The sequence below is a fragment of the Triticum dicoccoides genome, chromosome 3A (assembly GCF_002162155.2).
Source record: "Triticum dicoccoides isolate Atlit2015 ecotype Zavitan chromosome 3A, WEW_v2.0, whole genome shotgun sequence".
NCBI classification, from domain to species: domain Eukaryota; kingdom Viridiplantae; phylum Streptophyta; class Magnoliopsida; order Poales; family Poaceae; genus Triticum; species Triticum dicoccoides.
In genome coordinates this window covers 179232440-179245761 of record NC_041384.1, presented here as the reverse complement: position 1 = coordinate 179245761, position 13322 = coordinate 179232440, and the positions used below count along the sequence as shown (strand labels likewise).

At 49.1% G+C, this 13322-nt stretch overlaps 1 protein-coding gene across 1 annotated transcript; it reads left to right on the top strand.

The window, feature by feature from the left end:
- Nucleotides 1–11441: 11441 nt before the first annotated feature.
- LOC119267776 lies at nt 11442–12499 on the top strand. Its single transcript, XM_037549216.1, has one exon. The coding sequence runs from the start codon at nt 11526–11528 to the stop codon at nt 12240–12242; it is 717 nt and encodes a 238-aa protein (XP_037405113.1). The 5' UTR covers nt 11442–11525; the 3' UTR covers nt 12243–12499.
- Nucleotides 12500–13322: the final 823 nt, after the last annotated feature.

Here is a 13322-nt window from a genome sequence, read left to right as displayed (position 1 = left end):
AGAGTCCAAATGAGGTGCGGTTTTCGCCCACACGATCGTGATCGAACGCTCTAGGGCATGGAGCAGAGTTTGGTGGGTTTTGGGCCAAATTTGGGGGGTGTTGGGCTGCAACACACACGAGGCCTTTTCGGTCCCTCGGTTAACCGTAGGAGTATCAAACGAAGTCCAAATGACCCGAAATTTGACAGGCGGTCTACCGGTAGTAAACCAAGGCCGCTTGGCAAGTCTCGGTCCAATCCGGAAATGTTTAAACCCCACACACGAAAGAAGACTAGAAATGACCACCGGAGGAGAACGAAGCGCCGGAATGCAAAACGGATAACGGGGAAAATGCTCGAACGCATGAGATGAACATGTATGCAAATGCGATGCACGAGATGACATGATAAGAGATGCACGAAAAAGAAAACAACACACGGAGACAAAGACCCGAACCCGAGAAATAAATATAACTAAGCGCCGGAGACGGCAAGAGTTGGATACAAATATGGAAATTATAACTGGGGCGTTACAACACTCCACCACTACGAAAAGATCTCGTCCCGAGATCTAGGACTGAAAGAACTCCGGGTACTCAGAACGGAGGTGATCCTCGCGTTCCCAGGTAGCTTCACGGTCGGAATGGTGAGACCACTTGACTTTGAGAAATTTAATTGACTTGTTGCGAGTCTTGCGTTCAGTCTCTTCAAGAATAGCAACTGGGTGCTCACGATAGGAGAGATCTTCTTGGAGCTCAATGTCCTCGAAGTTGACGGTGCGGTCAGGAGTCTTGAAGCACTTACGAAGCTAAGAGACATGGAACACATCATGAACATTTGCAAAGTTTGAAGGAAGTTCAAGTTGATAGGCGAGGTCGCCTCTCTTGCTGACAATCTTGAAAGGTCCCACGTATCTAGGGGCAAGCTTCCCTTTGATACCGAAGCGACGAGTACCTTTCATAGGAGAGACGCGGAGGTAAACGTGATCTCCGATCTCGAAAGCCAGATCACGGTGCTTACTATCATAGTAGCTCTTCTGGCGGGACTGGGCTGCTTTGAGGTTATCACGAATGACTTTGCACATTTCTTCTGCTTCTGTGATTAAGTCATTACCCAGCAGCTGACGTTCACCGGTTTCAGACCAGTTGAGAGGGGTACGGCACTTCCTGCCATACAGAATTTCAAAAGGGGCCTTGCCCGAACTTGCTTGAAAGCTGTTGTTGTAAGAGAATTCAGCATAAGGAAGACAATCCTCCCACTTCATGCCGAAGGAGATCACACAAGCCCTGAGCATATCTTCAAGAATCTGATTGACACGCTCGACTTGACCGCTCGTTTGAGGATGGAAAACTGTGCTGAAGCGGATGTTGGTGCCCATGGCTTTCTGAAAAGAATCCCAAAACTTGGAGGTAAAGATGCTGCCACGGTCTGAAGATATCACTTGAGGAATACCGTGCAGAGAGACAATGCGAGAGGTATAGAGTTCCGCCAATTGAGCTGCAGTGATCGACTCTTTGATAGGCAGAAAGTGAGCCACTTTGGTGAGCTTGTCGATGACAACAAATATAGCATCATTGCCACGCTTGGACTTTGGAAACCCAGTCACGAAGTCCATTTCAATGTGGTCAAACTTCCATTCTGGAATGGCAAGAGGTTGGAGGAGACCAGCTGGCCTTTGGTGTTCTGCCTTCACTCTTCTGCAGACATCACATTCATTCACGAATTGAGCGATCTCGCGCTTCATTCGAGTCCACCAATAAGTTTGCTTGAGATCCTGATACATCTTCGTACTCCCAGGGTGGATGGAGAGGAGAGAGTTGTGAGCCTCGTTCATGATCACCTTACGAAGTTCACCTTTGGGCACAACAATTCGATCCTCGAAGAAGAGAGTGTCCTTGTCATCAAGTCGGTAGCACTTGTACTTGCACTGACTCTTTGCAATACCAATCTTCACCTTTTTCACCATAGCATCAAGAAGTTGGGCTTGGCGAATCTGGTCTTCTAAGGTAGGAGAGACTTGAAGGTTGGCGAGAAAACCTTGAGGAACAATTTGCAGATTAAGTTTGCAGAAAGCTTCACAAAGCTCGGGTTGATAAGGCTTAAGAATCAGACTGTTGCAATATGCTCTCCTGCTCAAAGCGTCAGCAATCACATTGGCCTTGCCTGGAGTATACTCAATACTTGGATTGTACTCTTGAATCATCTCGACCCATCGAGTCTGCCTGAGGTTGAGATTAGGCTGGGTGAAGATGTACTTGAGACTCTTGTGATCAGTGAAAATGTCCACTTTTCTTCCCAATAGAAGATGTCTCCAAGTCAACAAAGCGTGCACAACTGCCGCCAACTCGAGATCATGAGTGGGGTAGTTCTTCTCATTAGGTTTCAACTGGCGAGAGGTATAAGCAACAACTTTCTTCTCTTGCATCAGTACAGCACCGAGACCTAGGAGAGAGGCATCACAAAAGACCTCGTACGGCTTGGTTTCATCAGGCGGAGTCAGAACTGGAGCAGTGATCAATTTCTCTTTCAAAGTGTTGAAAGCAATATCACACTCTGGAGACCAAACGTACTTGACGTGCTTCTGAAGAAGATTTGAGAGAGGCTTGGCGATCTTAGAAAAGTTTTCAACGAATCTTCTGCAATAGCTTGCGAGACCGAGAAAACTGCGGAGTTGCTTCACGTTCTGAGGAGGTTCCCAATTCACAATTGCAGACACCTTCTCAGGATTCACGGAAATGCCCTTGGCAGAGATGATATGACCAAGATAAAGAACCTCATCGAGCCAAAATTCACACTTGGAGAACTTGGCGTAGAACTGATGTTCCCTGAGCTTGTCAAGAACCAAACGCAAATGCTTGGCATGATCTTCCTTGTTCTTCGAGAAAACCAGAATGTCGTCGAGATAGACCAAAACGAATTCATTGGTGTAGGGGCTGAAGATGAAGTTCATCATGCGAGAGAACGTCGGAGGAGCGTTGGCGAGGCCAAAAGACATGACGGTGTATTCATATGAACCAAAGCTTGTTCTGAACGCCGTCTTGGGAATATCTTGCTCACGAATACGAATCTGATGATAACCCATACGGAGATCAAGCTTGGAGAATACTTGAGCACCCTTGAGTTGTTCGAACAGCTCATTGATGTTGGGCAGTGGGTATTTGTTCTTGATGGTCTTCTTGTTTACTGGACGGTAATCAACACAAAGTCGACTCGATCCATCCTTCTTCTTCACAAAAAGAACACCACAACCCCACGGAGAAGTACTAGGCCGAATGAGCCCCAATCTTTCTTGCTCATCGAGTTGTTTCTTCAGCTCCTTCAACTCTTCAGGTCCGAGCTTGTAAGGACGTTTGCACACAGGTTCCGTGCCAGGCTCAAGTTCAATAACGAATTCAACTGGCCGGTGCGGAGGCATTCCTGGGAGCTCTTCTGGAAAGACGTCTTGATACTCACAAACGACAGGAATTTGAGAGATGGCATCCAATTCACCCTTCTCATTGAGAGAAAACAATCGGATGGTATTATCCCGAGCGGCAAAGACAATGACATCCTCAGACGAATGAGTCAGTTGAATCTGCCTGGCTGCACAATCAAGCTGAGCTTTATGCTTAGAGAGCCAGTCCATCCCGAGAATAAGATCGATATCCGAGTTGACAAGAACCGTAGGAGAAGCCAAGAACTTGTAGTCACCCAGAGTGATAGAAACATCCGGAACGATGGAGTTAGCCTGCATGCACTTACCGGGAGAGACAACTGCTAAAGGACTAGGCAAAATTTGCAAAGGCAACCCATGCTTAGATGAAAATGGTCTCGAGATGAAACAATGCGATGCACCCGTGTCAAAAAGAACATTTGCAGGAATATCATTAACAGGAAGGTTACCCATGATCACATCTGACGAGTCCTCTGCCTGAGCTGCATTCATCAAGTTGACCTTGGCGGACTTGGGGTTATGCTTGACCACAGCTGTACTAGCCGATCTGACAGGAGGAGGAGGAGGAAGACGCCTCTGGTTGGTACACTTGTTGGCATAGTGACCCTTCTGTTGGCACTTGTTGCACGTGACCTCTGAAAGCGGACGGTGATACGGAGCACTCAGTCTTGGAGCTTGAGACGAAGCCTTGTTCTGAAAGCCTGGGTTGGGTGGGTGGGAGAAACCACTGCCACCTTTGCTCTTCTGCTGAAACGGTTGACGGAACGGAGGAGGAGGAAGCCAGTACTTCTGCTGCTTGACCACTTGAGTAGAGGAAGACGGAGTAACATCTCTGGCACGCTTCCTGGAAGCATCACACCTCAACTGAGCAGCCTCTTGCTTCAGTGCCATGTTGTAGAACTCATCGTATCTCAACGGCTCAAAGAGGACAAGAGCGAGCTGAATTTCCTCACGAAGACCACCCCTGAACTGATAGATCATGCTCTTCTCATCAGGAACATCCTGCTTGGCAAAACGGGCGAGCTTCTGGAACAACTTGTTGTAGTCATAAACAGACAAAGAGCCTTGCTTCAGATTGCGGAATTCCTGACGCTTACTCTCAACCACACTTTGAGGAATGTGATGAGCGCGGAAATCTTGACGAAAATCATTCCAAGTGATAACACGTCCACCTCTGGAACCCTTGTACTGCTGGAACCACTCTGCAGCCTGATCTTTGAGCTGGAAAGAAGCGAACTTGACGAAATCTTCAGGCCTGACATTGCTGCATTCAAAATGCTTGCCCAGATCCACTAGCCAATCGTCAGCATCGGTAGCCTCAACACAACCGCTGAACGTCTTTGGGCCATTTGCGAGGAACTGGTTCAGTGTAGCAAAATGGTGCTGATTATTGCCTTGATTCCCTTGACTGCCTTGATTCCGCTCTTGGAGGATTTGCATGATCAACTGTGTATTTGCATTAGTACCTGCCATCACAGCTTGCCATGCTTCCGGAGGAGGCGGAGGTGGAGGCGGATCAGGATTCGGAGTCGTGCGCGTTGGAGGAGCCATCCTGAAGAGGTTGACCACCATTAGCACATTGATAGACAACAATATAGAAGCTGAATCCAACGGAATGAAAATGCAACATAAAGTCTTCACATCCGAACAAAATGAACGAATGCATTTCTCTTGAAGTGGTCACATATCCATAAATTGCGAAGCCACGAAGAATTAAGGTAGAGAAATAAATCAACAAGGTACGGATCAAGAACGAATAATCGGTAAGAAATCCCAATCTCAAACCAATATCCGTGGAAGAAGAACTAGAGCTACTAGAATTCCCACCTATGAAATTCCCGAACCTTTCTGGTTATGCAATCAGGTGTTGGGGATACAGGGGAAGCATAATATCTCACCCAAGCTAGCAAATCCTACATCCAGCTGTATCCATCCTTCAACACATAACCAAGAAACCTTCAGAAACCATCTATCTCAACCTTCGAAAAGCATCCGTTATACAAGTTATGGCGATACTCCCGAACTCCCGCCCCAGTACTGGGTGGCGTCGAGGTTATCTCACCAACGAACTGCATAAAAGAGATTTTCGATGTCGGCGAACATATCTCAAGTATACCAGAATTGCAACGATAAAATTGTGACGACAACACCTCGGAGCTCAACTCCCCGGGACACTGCCACAACCCCTAAAGACAGGAGGCACCAAGAACAATGTTCTCGTCACAAAACCATCGGAACAAATCCAAAATACTCGCGTGATCCTAAAATTTTTTTTTTGTGAAATTTGAGAAGAGAAGGGTCAAAACTCTACGTCAGGATGCCTTACCAGAGCGATGAGGAGGCTGGGAAGTAAAAAGAATTCCTAAGCTCTCCGATATATAATTCCTAAGGACTCAAAACATTTTTCTAGACACAACTCGGCTGCTAAAAACGATCAAGCAATGGGGCTCCTAAGGTCGGGGAAGGCTCTGAATACCAACTTGTAACGCCCTCGATGCGGCTATAGCTCCCACGTGTCGAGGCACGACTTAGAGACATAACCGCATTGAAAGCAATGTCGCAAGTTAGGCAATCATTACAACATCCCATGTAGTATATGATAAAAAGGGGAAGATACATAGTTGGCTTACACTCGCCACGTCACATCAGAGTTCATAAATAACATCCATCAAACAAACACTCATGGCCCGACTACGGCGCCAAAAATGGAAAAGAACCCAACGTGCGACAAGGCCCTGAATCGATCCCCAACTAGGCACCACTACTGATCATCGGGAAAGGAAACATAATAACGTTGAGAGTCCTCGTCGAACTCCCACTTGAGCTCGTACTCGTCACCTGGAGCGAAAACACCTGGACCTGCATCTGGAGTTATAGTATCTGTGAGCCACGGGGACTCAGCAATCTCGCACCCTCGCGATCAAAACTATTTAAGCTTATAGGAATGGATAAGGCAAATATATGTGGAGCTGCAGCAAGCGGCTAGCATATGTGGTGGCTAACTTATACGCAAAAGAGAGCGAGAAGAGGAGGCGAAGCACGAGCGAGAATCTAGAGGAACAACCTGCGCAAGCATTACTCCAACACCGTGTCCACTTCCCGGACTCCGCCGAGAAGAGGCCATCACGGTAACACACTCAGTTGATTCATTTTAATTAATTAAGGTTCAAGTTATCTGCAACCGGACATTAACAAATTCCCATCTGCCCATAACCGCGGGCACGGCTTTCGAAAGTTCAACCCCTGCAGGGGAGTCCCAACTTAGCCCATGACAAGCTCTCACGGTCAACGAAGGAATAGACCTCCTCCCAAGACGTTCCGATCAGACTCGGTATCTCGGTAACTCAAGACACTTCGACAGGTTAAAACAAGACCAGCAACACCGCCCGAATGTGCCGACAAATCCCGATAGGAGCTGCACATATCTCTTTCTCAGGGCACACTCAGATTGTCTTAGGTACGGGTAGGCCAGCCCAGAGTTGCCCCTGGTAGCCACCGGTAGCTGACAGGTGGACCAACACTCAGAGGAGCACTGGCCCGGGGGGGGGGGTAAAATAAGATGACCTTTGAGTCTGCAGAACCCAAGGGAAAGAAAAGGCTAGGTGGCAAATGGTAAAACCAAGGTTGGGCATTGCTGGACAAGCTTTAATCAAGGCGAAATATCAAGGGGTTCCCATTATAACCCAACCGCGTAAGGGACGCAACAATCCGGGAACATAACACCGATATGACGGAAACTAGGGCGGCAAGAGTGGAACAAAACACTAGGCGAGAGGCCGAGCCTTCCACCCTTTACCAAGTATATAGATGCATTAAGATAACATAGCAATATAATGATATCCCAACAAGTAAATAAAAGTTCCAACAAGGAACGGCTCCAATCTTCACCTGCAACTAACAACGCTATAAGAAGGGCTGAGCAAAGCGGTAACATAGCCAATCAACGGTTTGCTAGGACAATGGTGGGTTAGAGGTTCAACATGGCGATTGGGAGGCTGACAAGCAAAAGGTAGGCATCGTAGCAGTGGCAAAGCAAAAGAGCGAGCAAACTAGCATAGCAAAGATAGTAGTGATTTCGAGGGTATGATCATCTTGCCTGCACAGTTGTCAGAGTTGGCTGGATCCTCACAAGCAAACTCAACGGGCTCCTCGGTAGTGAACTCGTCTCCCGGCTCTACCCAACAAGACAAACAAGCAACAAGGATACAATCAACCACGTGCAAGACCAAGCAATATGATGAAATGATGATATGCTATGCGGGATGCGATGCGGGATGCAAAATGCAAGATATGACAGGAAATGCATGAACCTGGCCTCAACTTGGAAAACCAAGTGTGCCACTGGATAGAGGGGATGAAATCGCTTGAAAACGATATAAAGATCATTGGAATCGGAGCTACGGTTTGGAAATGGCAAGCGCTTTAAGATATGACACCGGTCTGCGATTTACAGCAAGTAGGCATCTAAATGCAACGAAATGAATATGCTACAACCACCAAACATGAAAAAAAATACATGGCAGTGATTTACACAAGATGGTTATCAAAACACTAGCACTGAGACATAGGCAAATTCATCCATTAAGAGGTTCAAACAAGCGTGGAAAAAATGAATATGCAAAACAGATTTCAGACTTAGTGAAATTAACACTAGCCTGAAATTTCAGATCACGAAGCCCTCTTCGGGGCAGCAAAACAACATGATACAAAACCTGAAAATGACAAGTAATAACATGGCATGGAGCTACTCAACAAGCTTAACAAAACACCCAAAGTGACCTGGGGCCAGAAGGGTTCCCAAAATACTCTACCGAGCTCACGAACATAGCTCGAACACAATCAGTTTTCAGACTTAGTGAAAATTGAGGCATGCAGAAATTTAACTCACGAAGGCATGTAAATGAGCTCGATGCACTCACTACGGTGTAAGTCATGGCAAGGAAAGCATATGACCAGAAAGAAGGCACAATGTGCTAGCTACACATGGCAAGAACAAAGGCATAGCATACATGGAACACTAACGGTAGCATCGGCAAAATCGCAAACAAGTTGACGATCTGCCCAGATTAACAACGAAGCAAAAGTTGAGCTCGATTGAGTCAACCTAGAGCACTCCACATATGTAAACAAAGACATGGATGGGTAGAGAATAACATAAATATCAAAACTCCCTTAATGATCATCCTCAAAAGAGGCACGGATCACTAGGAAACAAGCTGGACATATAGCATCATGAACTAAAATATCCCAGACTTAGTGAAAATCACTAAGTCTCTGAAATCAGCAATCTCAGGTACCTCTCTTCGCAAGCTTGCACAAGATAATACACACATCCTAAAAATGCATGGGTGGAACCTCTGGAAAGAAGGCAAAATGCTTAACAATTCATCCCAAAGGGGCACAGGCATATCATGGACGAATTAAACATGGCAAAAATGACAAAAGTGCATGATGAACTAACGGATCTGCAATTTAACTCACGAAGCCTCCTTCTAACAGCATTTTGGGCATCAAGATGACCTCAAATGCAAATGATGCAATGGGATGAAATGATGTACGTGTCGAGGCGAAGATTTTGATATATCATATGCCCAAAACGGAGCTACAGATGCAAAGTTACGAGCGGTCAAAGTATGCATAAAAAATTAGGGTTAGGGACGAAAAAGTCAACCGAGAACTCAGATCCAGATCGGGATCTCGCGGGTACTGTTCACGACACTGTTCACGGCGCGTTCTTCGAGAACTCCGGCGAGGGCGTGGTGGCCGGAGATGGAGGGGAGAGGCCGTGGCCGGTGAGGGGCGGCCGGATCCGGCCCGGACCTTGCCCCGGCCGGGTGGAGGGCGGCGGAGCTCACCGCGGTGAGTTGCGGCGGCGGTGGAGCGGCCGGCCGGCGGCTGGGCGGCGATGGAGAGGCTCGCCGGCGACGGAGGCGTGCGGCGGCGCGGGTCGACGGCGTCGGGGAAGACGGGCGGCGCGAGGCGGCGGGGAAGTGGCCCGCTCGGGCGGCGCGGGGGCCGGGCGCGGGCTCCCGCGGGTCGGCGGCGGCGGCGATGTGGTCCTGCCACGTGGCGGCACCGGAGTGGTCGGGGGCGCCGGCGGACGTGTCCGGTCAGGCGGCGGACATGTCCGTCGGTGGCTGGGAGCTGTTTTTTTTTAAAACTAGGGTTTGAGACGAGGGGATCCGGGATTTGGAGGAGGGGGTCTATAAATAGACATAAGTGGAGCTAGGAGAGTCCAAATGAGGTGCGGTTTTCGCCCACACGATCGTGGTCGAACGCTCTAGGGCATGGAGCAGAGTTTGGTGGGTTTTGGGCCAAATTTGGGGGGTGTTGGGCTGCAACACACACGAGGCCTTTTCGGTCCCTCGGTTAACCGTAGGAGTATCAAACGATGTCCAAATGACCCGAAATTTGACAGGCGGTCTACCGGTAGTAAACCAAGGCCTCTTGGCAAGTCTCGGTCCAATCCGGAAATGTTTAAACCCCACACACGAAAGAAGACTAGAAATGACCACTGGAGGAGAACGAAGCGCCGGAATGCAAAACGGACAACGGGGAAAATGCTCGAACGCATGAGATGAACATGTATGCAAATGCGATGCACGAGATGACATGATAAGAGATGCACGAAAAAGAAAACAACACACGGAGACAAAGACCCGAACCCGAGAAATAAATATAACTAAGCGCCGGAGACGGCAAGAGTTGGATACAAATATGGAAATTATAACTGGGGCGTTACACCTTCTTCTTCGGATCACCGGCTGTATCATCTGGATCATCGTCGACGCCGTCCTCCTCCTTCTCCTCCCCCTCCTCCCCCCTCCGGATGCTGCCCTCTGGCGGCCCAATGCTATTGTTGCTATGAGCCATCGCCGGTCTGGGTCTAGGACTGTTGCGTGGCCGTCTGGGTGCAGGATTACTGCTGCTGGTAGTTGTCAGACTGGGTGGGATCCAAATCTTCCACCTGCCCGTCCTCATAGACCCCTCGTCCTCCCTCGCCTCCGTTGTGGATGATATCGAGCATCTCCCTGTTCGCGTCGTACGCCGGCTCCCCCGCTTTCGGGATTGCAGCAGCGCGCGGGCACCCATCTGCTCTCCGCCTGCCGTCCTCGCCCAAACGAGCGACGTCGAAGAACACTCCAAGAAGTGTGGTGTCGCGTTAATATCAACGATGTAAGGAACCGTACCGACGGGGTTTGCGAGTTGCTTGGCTGCGTAGTAGTACGAAGGCTTGTAAGGCTCCGGCCATGGCGCCGTCAGTACTACGGGCGCGCCCGTCTGGTGGCGTCCTCCACGGCCTCGCCGATCGCCCCGTCCGCAACGACTATCGCCACCACCAGGCCCACCGGCGGCCAGACGCTTCCTCATCTTGTCCTCCTTTGCAGCCTTCGCTTTTGACGCGGTGATTTTGCTGCATCTTTGAGCTGATCTTCCGAGCGAGCGTGATGCTCGGATCCTCCCGCACCTCCACACCTCCATCTTTGACAGGTTCTCCGACGGCTCCACACGTCGGCGGCGGAGGGAAGAAGAGGTGTGGGAGAAAAGAGTAGGAATTGGGCGGAGAACGGAGGGGAGTGAAAGAAGAAAGTGAGAGATTTTAGCGCGGAAACAATGCGGGATGCTACGAAAGCACAGGCTCGACCCTCCTTTTGGGTGGGCCAGTGGGTGAACAACAACGTTTCTCATGTTCGGATTCCTGCAAACCTTTCCTACGTTTGTCTTCAGTTTGCGGGAGAAATCGTGTCCGAACCTCTCCGCGGACCGATACTGATCGACATTGGATGACTTTCGTGATCCGAACGATTGCGAGAGGTTTACGAGTCGGCATCGAAGATGCCCTAAGCGTACATAGCTCAACAACATCTGATTAATGTGCACCGTTGGGCGGCGCTGGTTGGCGCGGTGCAACTAGCAAACGGCCCATCTCAATCGCGAGTCCTTCTCATTTGACAGCGAGCCATTGATTAACTTCTTGCTACCTTAGCCCTTAAGCAACATGGCTCTTTATAATACCTTCGCCTTCCAAGTTCCAAGTCAGTACTCAGCAGTAAGCAGTTTTTTCTCAACAAAAGAAAGTAAATAGAGGTAGATTTCACATTTCAGAGGGAAAAATGGTGGCCGTCGACCCGAAAGCCCTTCCCTCCGCCGAAGCCGTGAATCACCAGTTCACCGTGGTCATCGACGGCGCCGAGACGACCATCCACGAGGGCGTGCTCCGGTGCAACGGCGGCACGCTCACCGTTGTCAGCCCAGGCGTCCTCGAGGTCAGCAGGCTGCAGCACGTGGTCGTGCGCGGCGGCGGCGGCGGCGACGTGCGCTTCGCCCGGTGCAGCTTCGCGGCGGCAGAGGCCTGCGGCGCCGTGTCCTTCCACAGGTGCGACGCGGTGCGCGTCGACGGGGCCGGGGAAGTCGCCGTGCGGCGGTGCAAGTCCGCGGCCGTGGAGCGCGCGGGCACGGTGAGCATCCGGAGGTGCAAGGGCGCCGCGCGCGTGCACGGCGCCGGGGAGCTGCGCCTCGGGCGGTGCCGGGAGGCGGACGTGGGCAACTGCTCCGACGTGGCGCTGGGGCGGTGTCGCGAGGCGCGCGCCGACTGGTGCGGCTCGCTCGGCGTCGCGCGGTGCCGGTCGGCGGACGTTAGCCGCTGCGGCGCCGTGCGCGTCGACCGGTGCGGCGACGCGAACGTGGCGAGCTGCGGGAGCGTGATGGTGCGACGCGGCAAGGTGAACATGGTGGAGGCGCATCAGCCACTGCAGGGTTGGCAGGAGCAGCCCCTGTGTCAGAAAGCAGAGCCAGCCGACCCAGTGCCCATGGAAATCATGAGCAAGTGAAGAACTATCTGATGAAATGCGGATTATACTAGTGATATTATGTGTGTGGTACTACTATATTTCCTTTTTCTTTGAGCACATATATGGTATACTACTATTTGTTTACTGCATAGTATAGTAGAATATATTTCTACGATCTGTATGTTTCCGCTGTGCTCCATGAAGTTCTGGATAACGGCTACGCTAAATATCAGTCGACTGATTTTTGGCAAAGTCTCAGTCAATAACAATCGTGTGTACGTGTACGTTGGCTCGAACCAGCTCTTTTCTTTGTCGCTGCACGGGCCGGTGGAGATGAGAGATCCTTTCTTTTATTTTTCTTCTGGGCCTTGTTCCCTTTGCTGTGCAGCCCAAGTTTCCCAAGTGTGTTTTTTTAGTTATTTTTGTCAGCCTACAAGAAAAGTACTTTGTTTTGTTTCTTTTTCTCGCCCTACACAAGTGAGTTTTGCCTGTCGGAGAGGAAGTCACAGTGGCTTCTCTTTTTCCAAAAATAAATTTTCATTCTCATTTTTCTTTTTTTCTTTACCTTTTTCTTTTTTTATTGTTTACTTTTCATTTACTTTTTATAAGTCTTTAACTTTTCTTTTATTTATTTTTCCTTATTAGGCTTATCCTGTTTCATTTTTTTCGTTTTGTTTATTTAATTTAATTTTTCCTTTTGTCCTTGCTTATTAATGTTGTGTTTTATTCTATTTGACTTTAGCATATTTTCCAAATTTCGAGCAGCCCTATTTTAGCAACGAAATTTCCTACCAATTTTTTGTTAATCATTTTTAGTTGCACATCCATCAGATGCTTTGTAAGTAAATGTTGGTTGCGATAGTTGAAATTTTATTACCTAGATTGCTAAAATTTAGTCGATTGAGTTTAACCGAAGTCGCACTACACATATATGGCCGTTAGATCACTGTTTCCGTAAGATTCATGCAACACTGCTTGTCTAGTGTTACCCCGACTTGTTTAGCGCCCGCTTCTTCTTTCTTTACTTTTCTCGTGTAGATTCATGCAACACTGCTTGTCTAGTGTTACCCCGACTTGTTTAGCGCCCGCTTCTTCTTTCTTTACTTTTCTCGTGTTCGG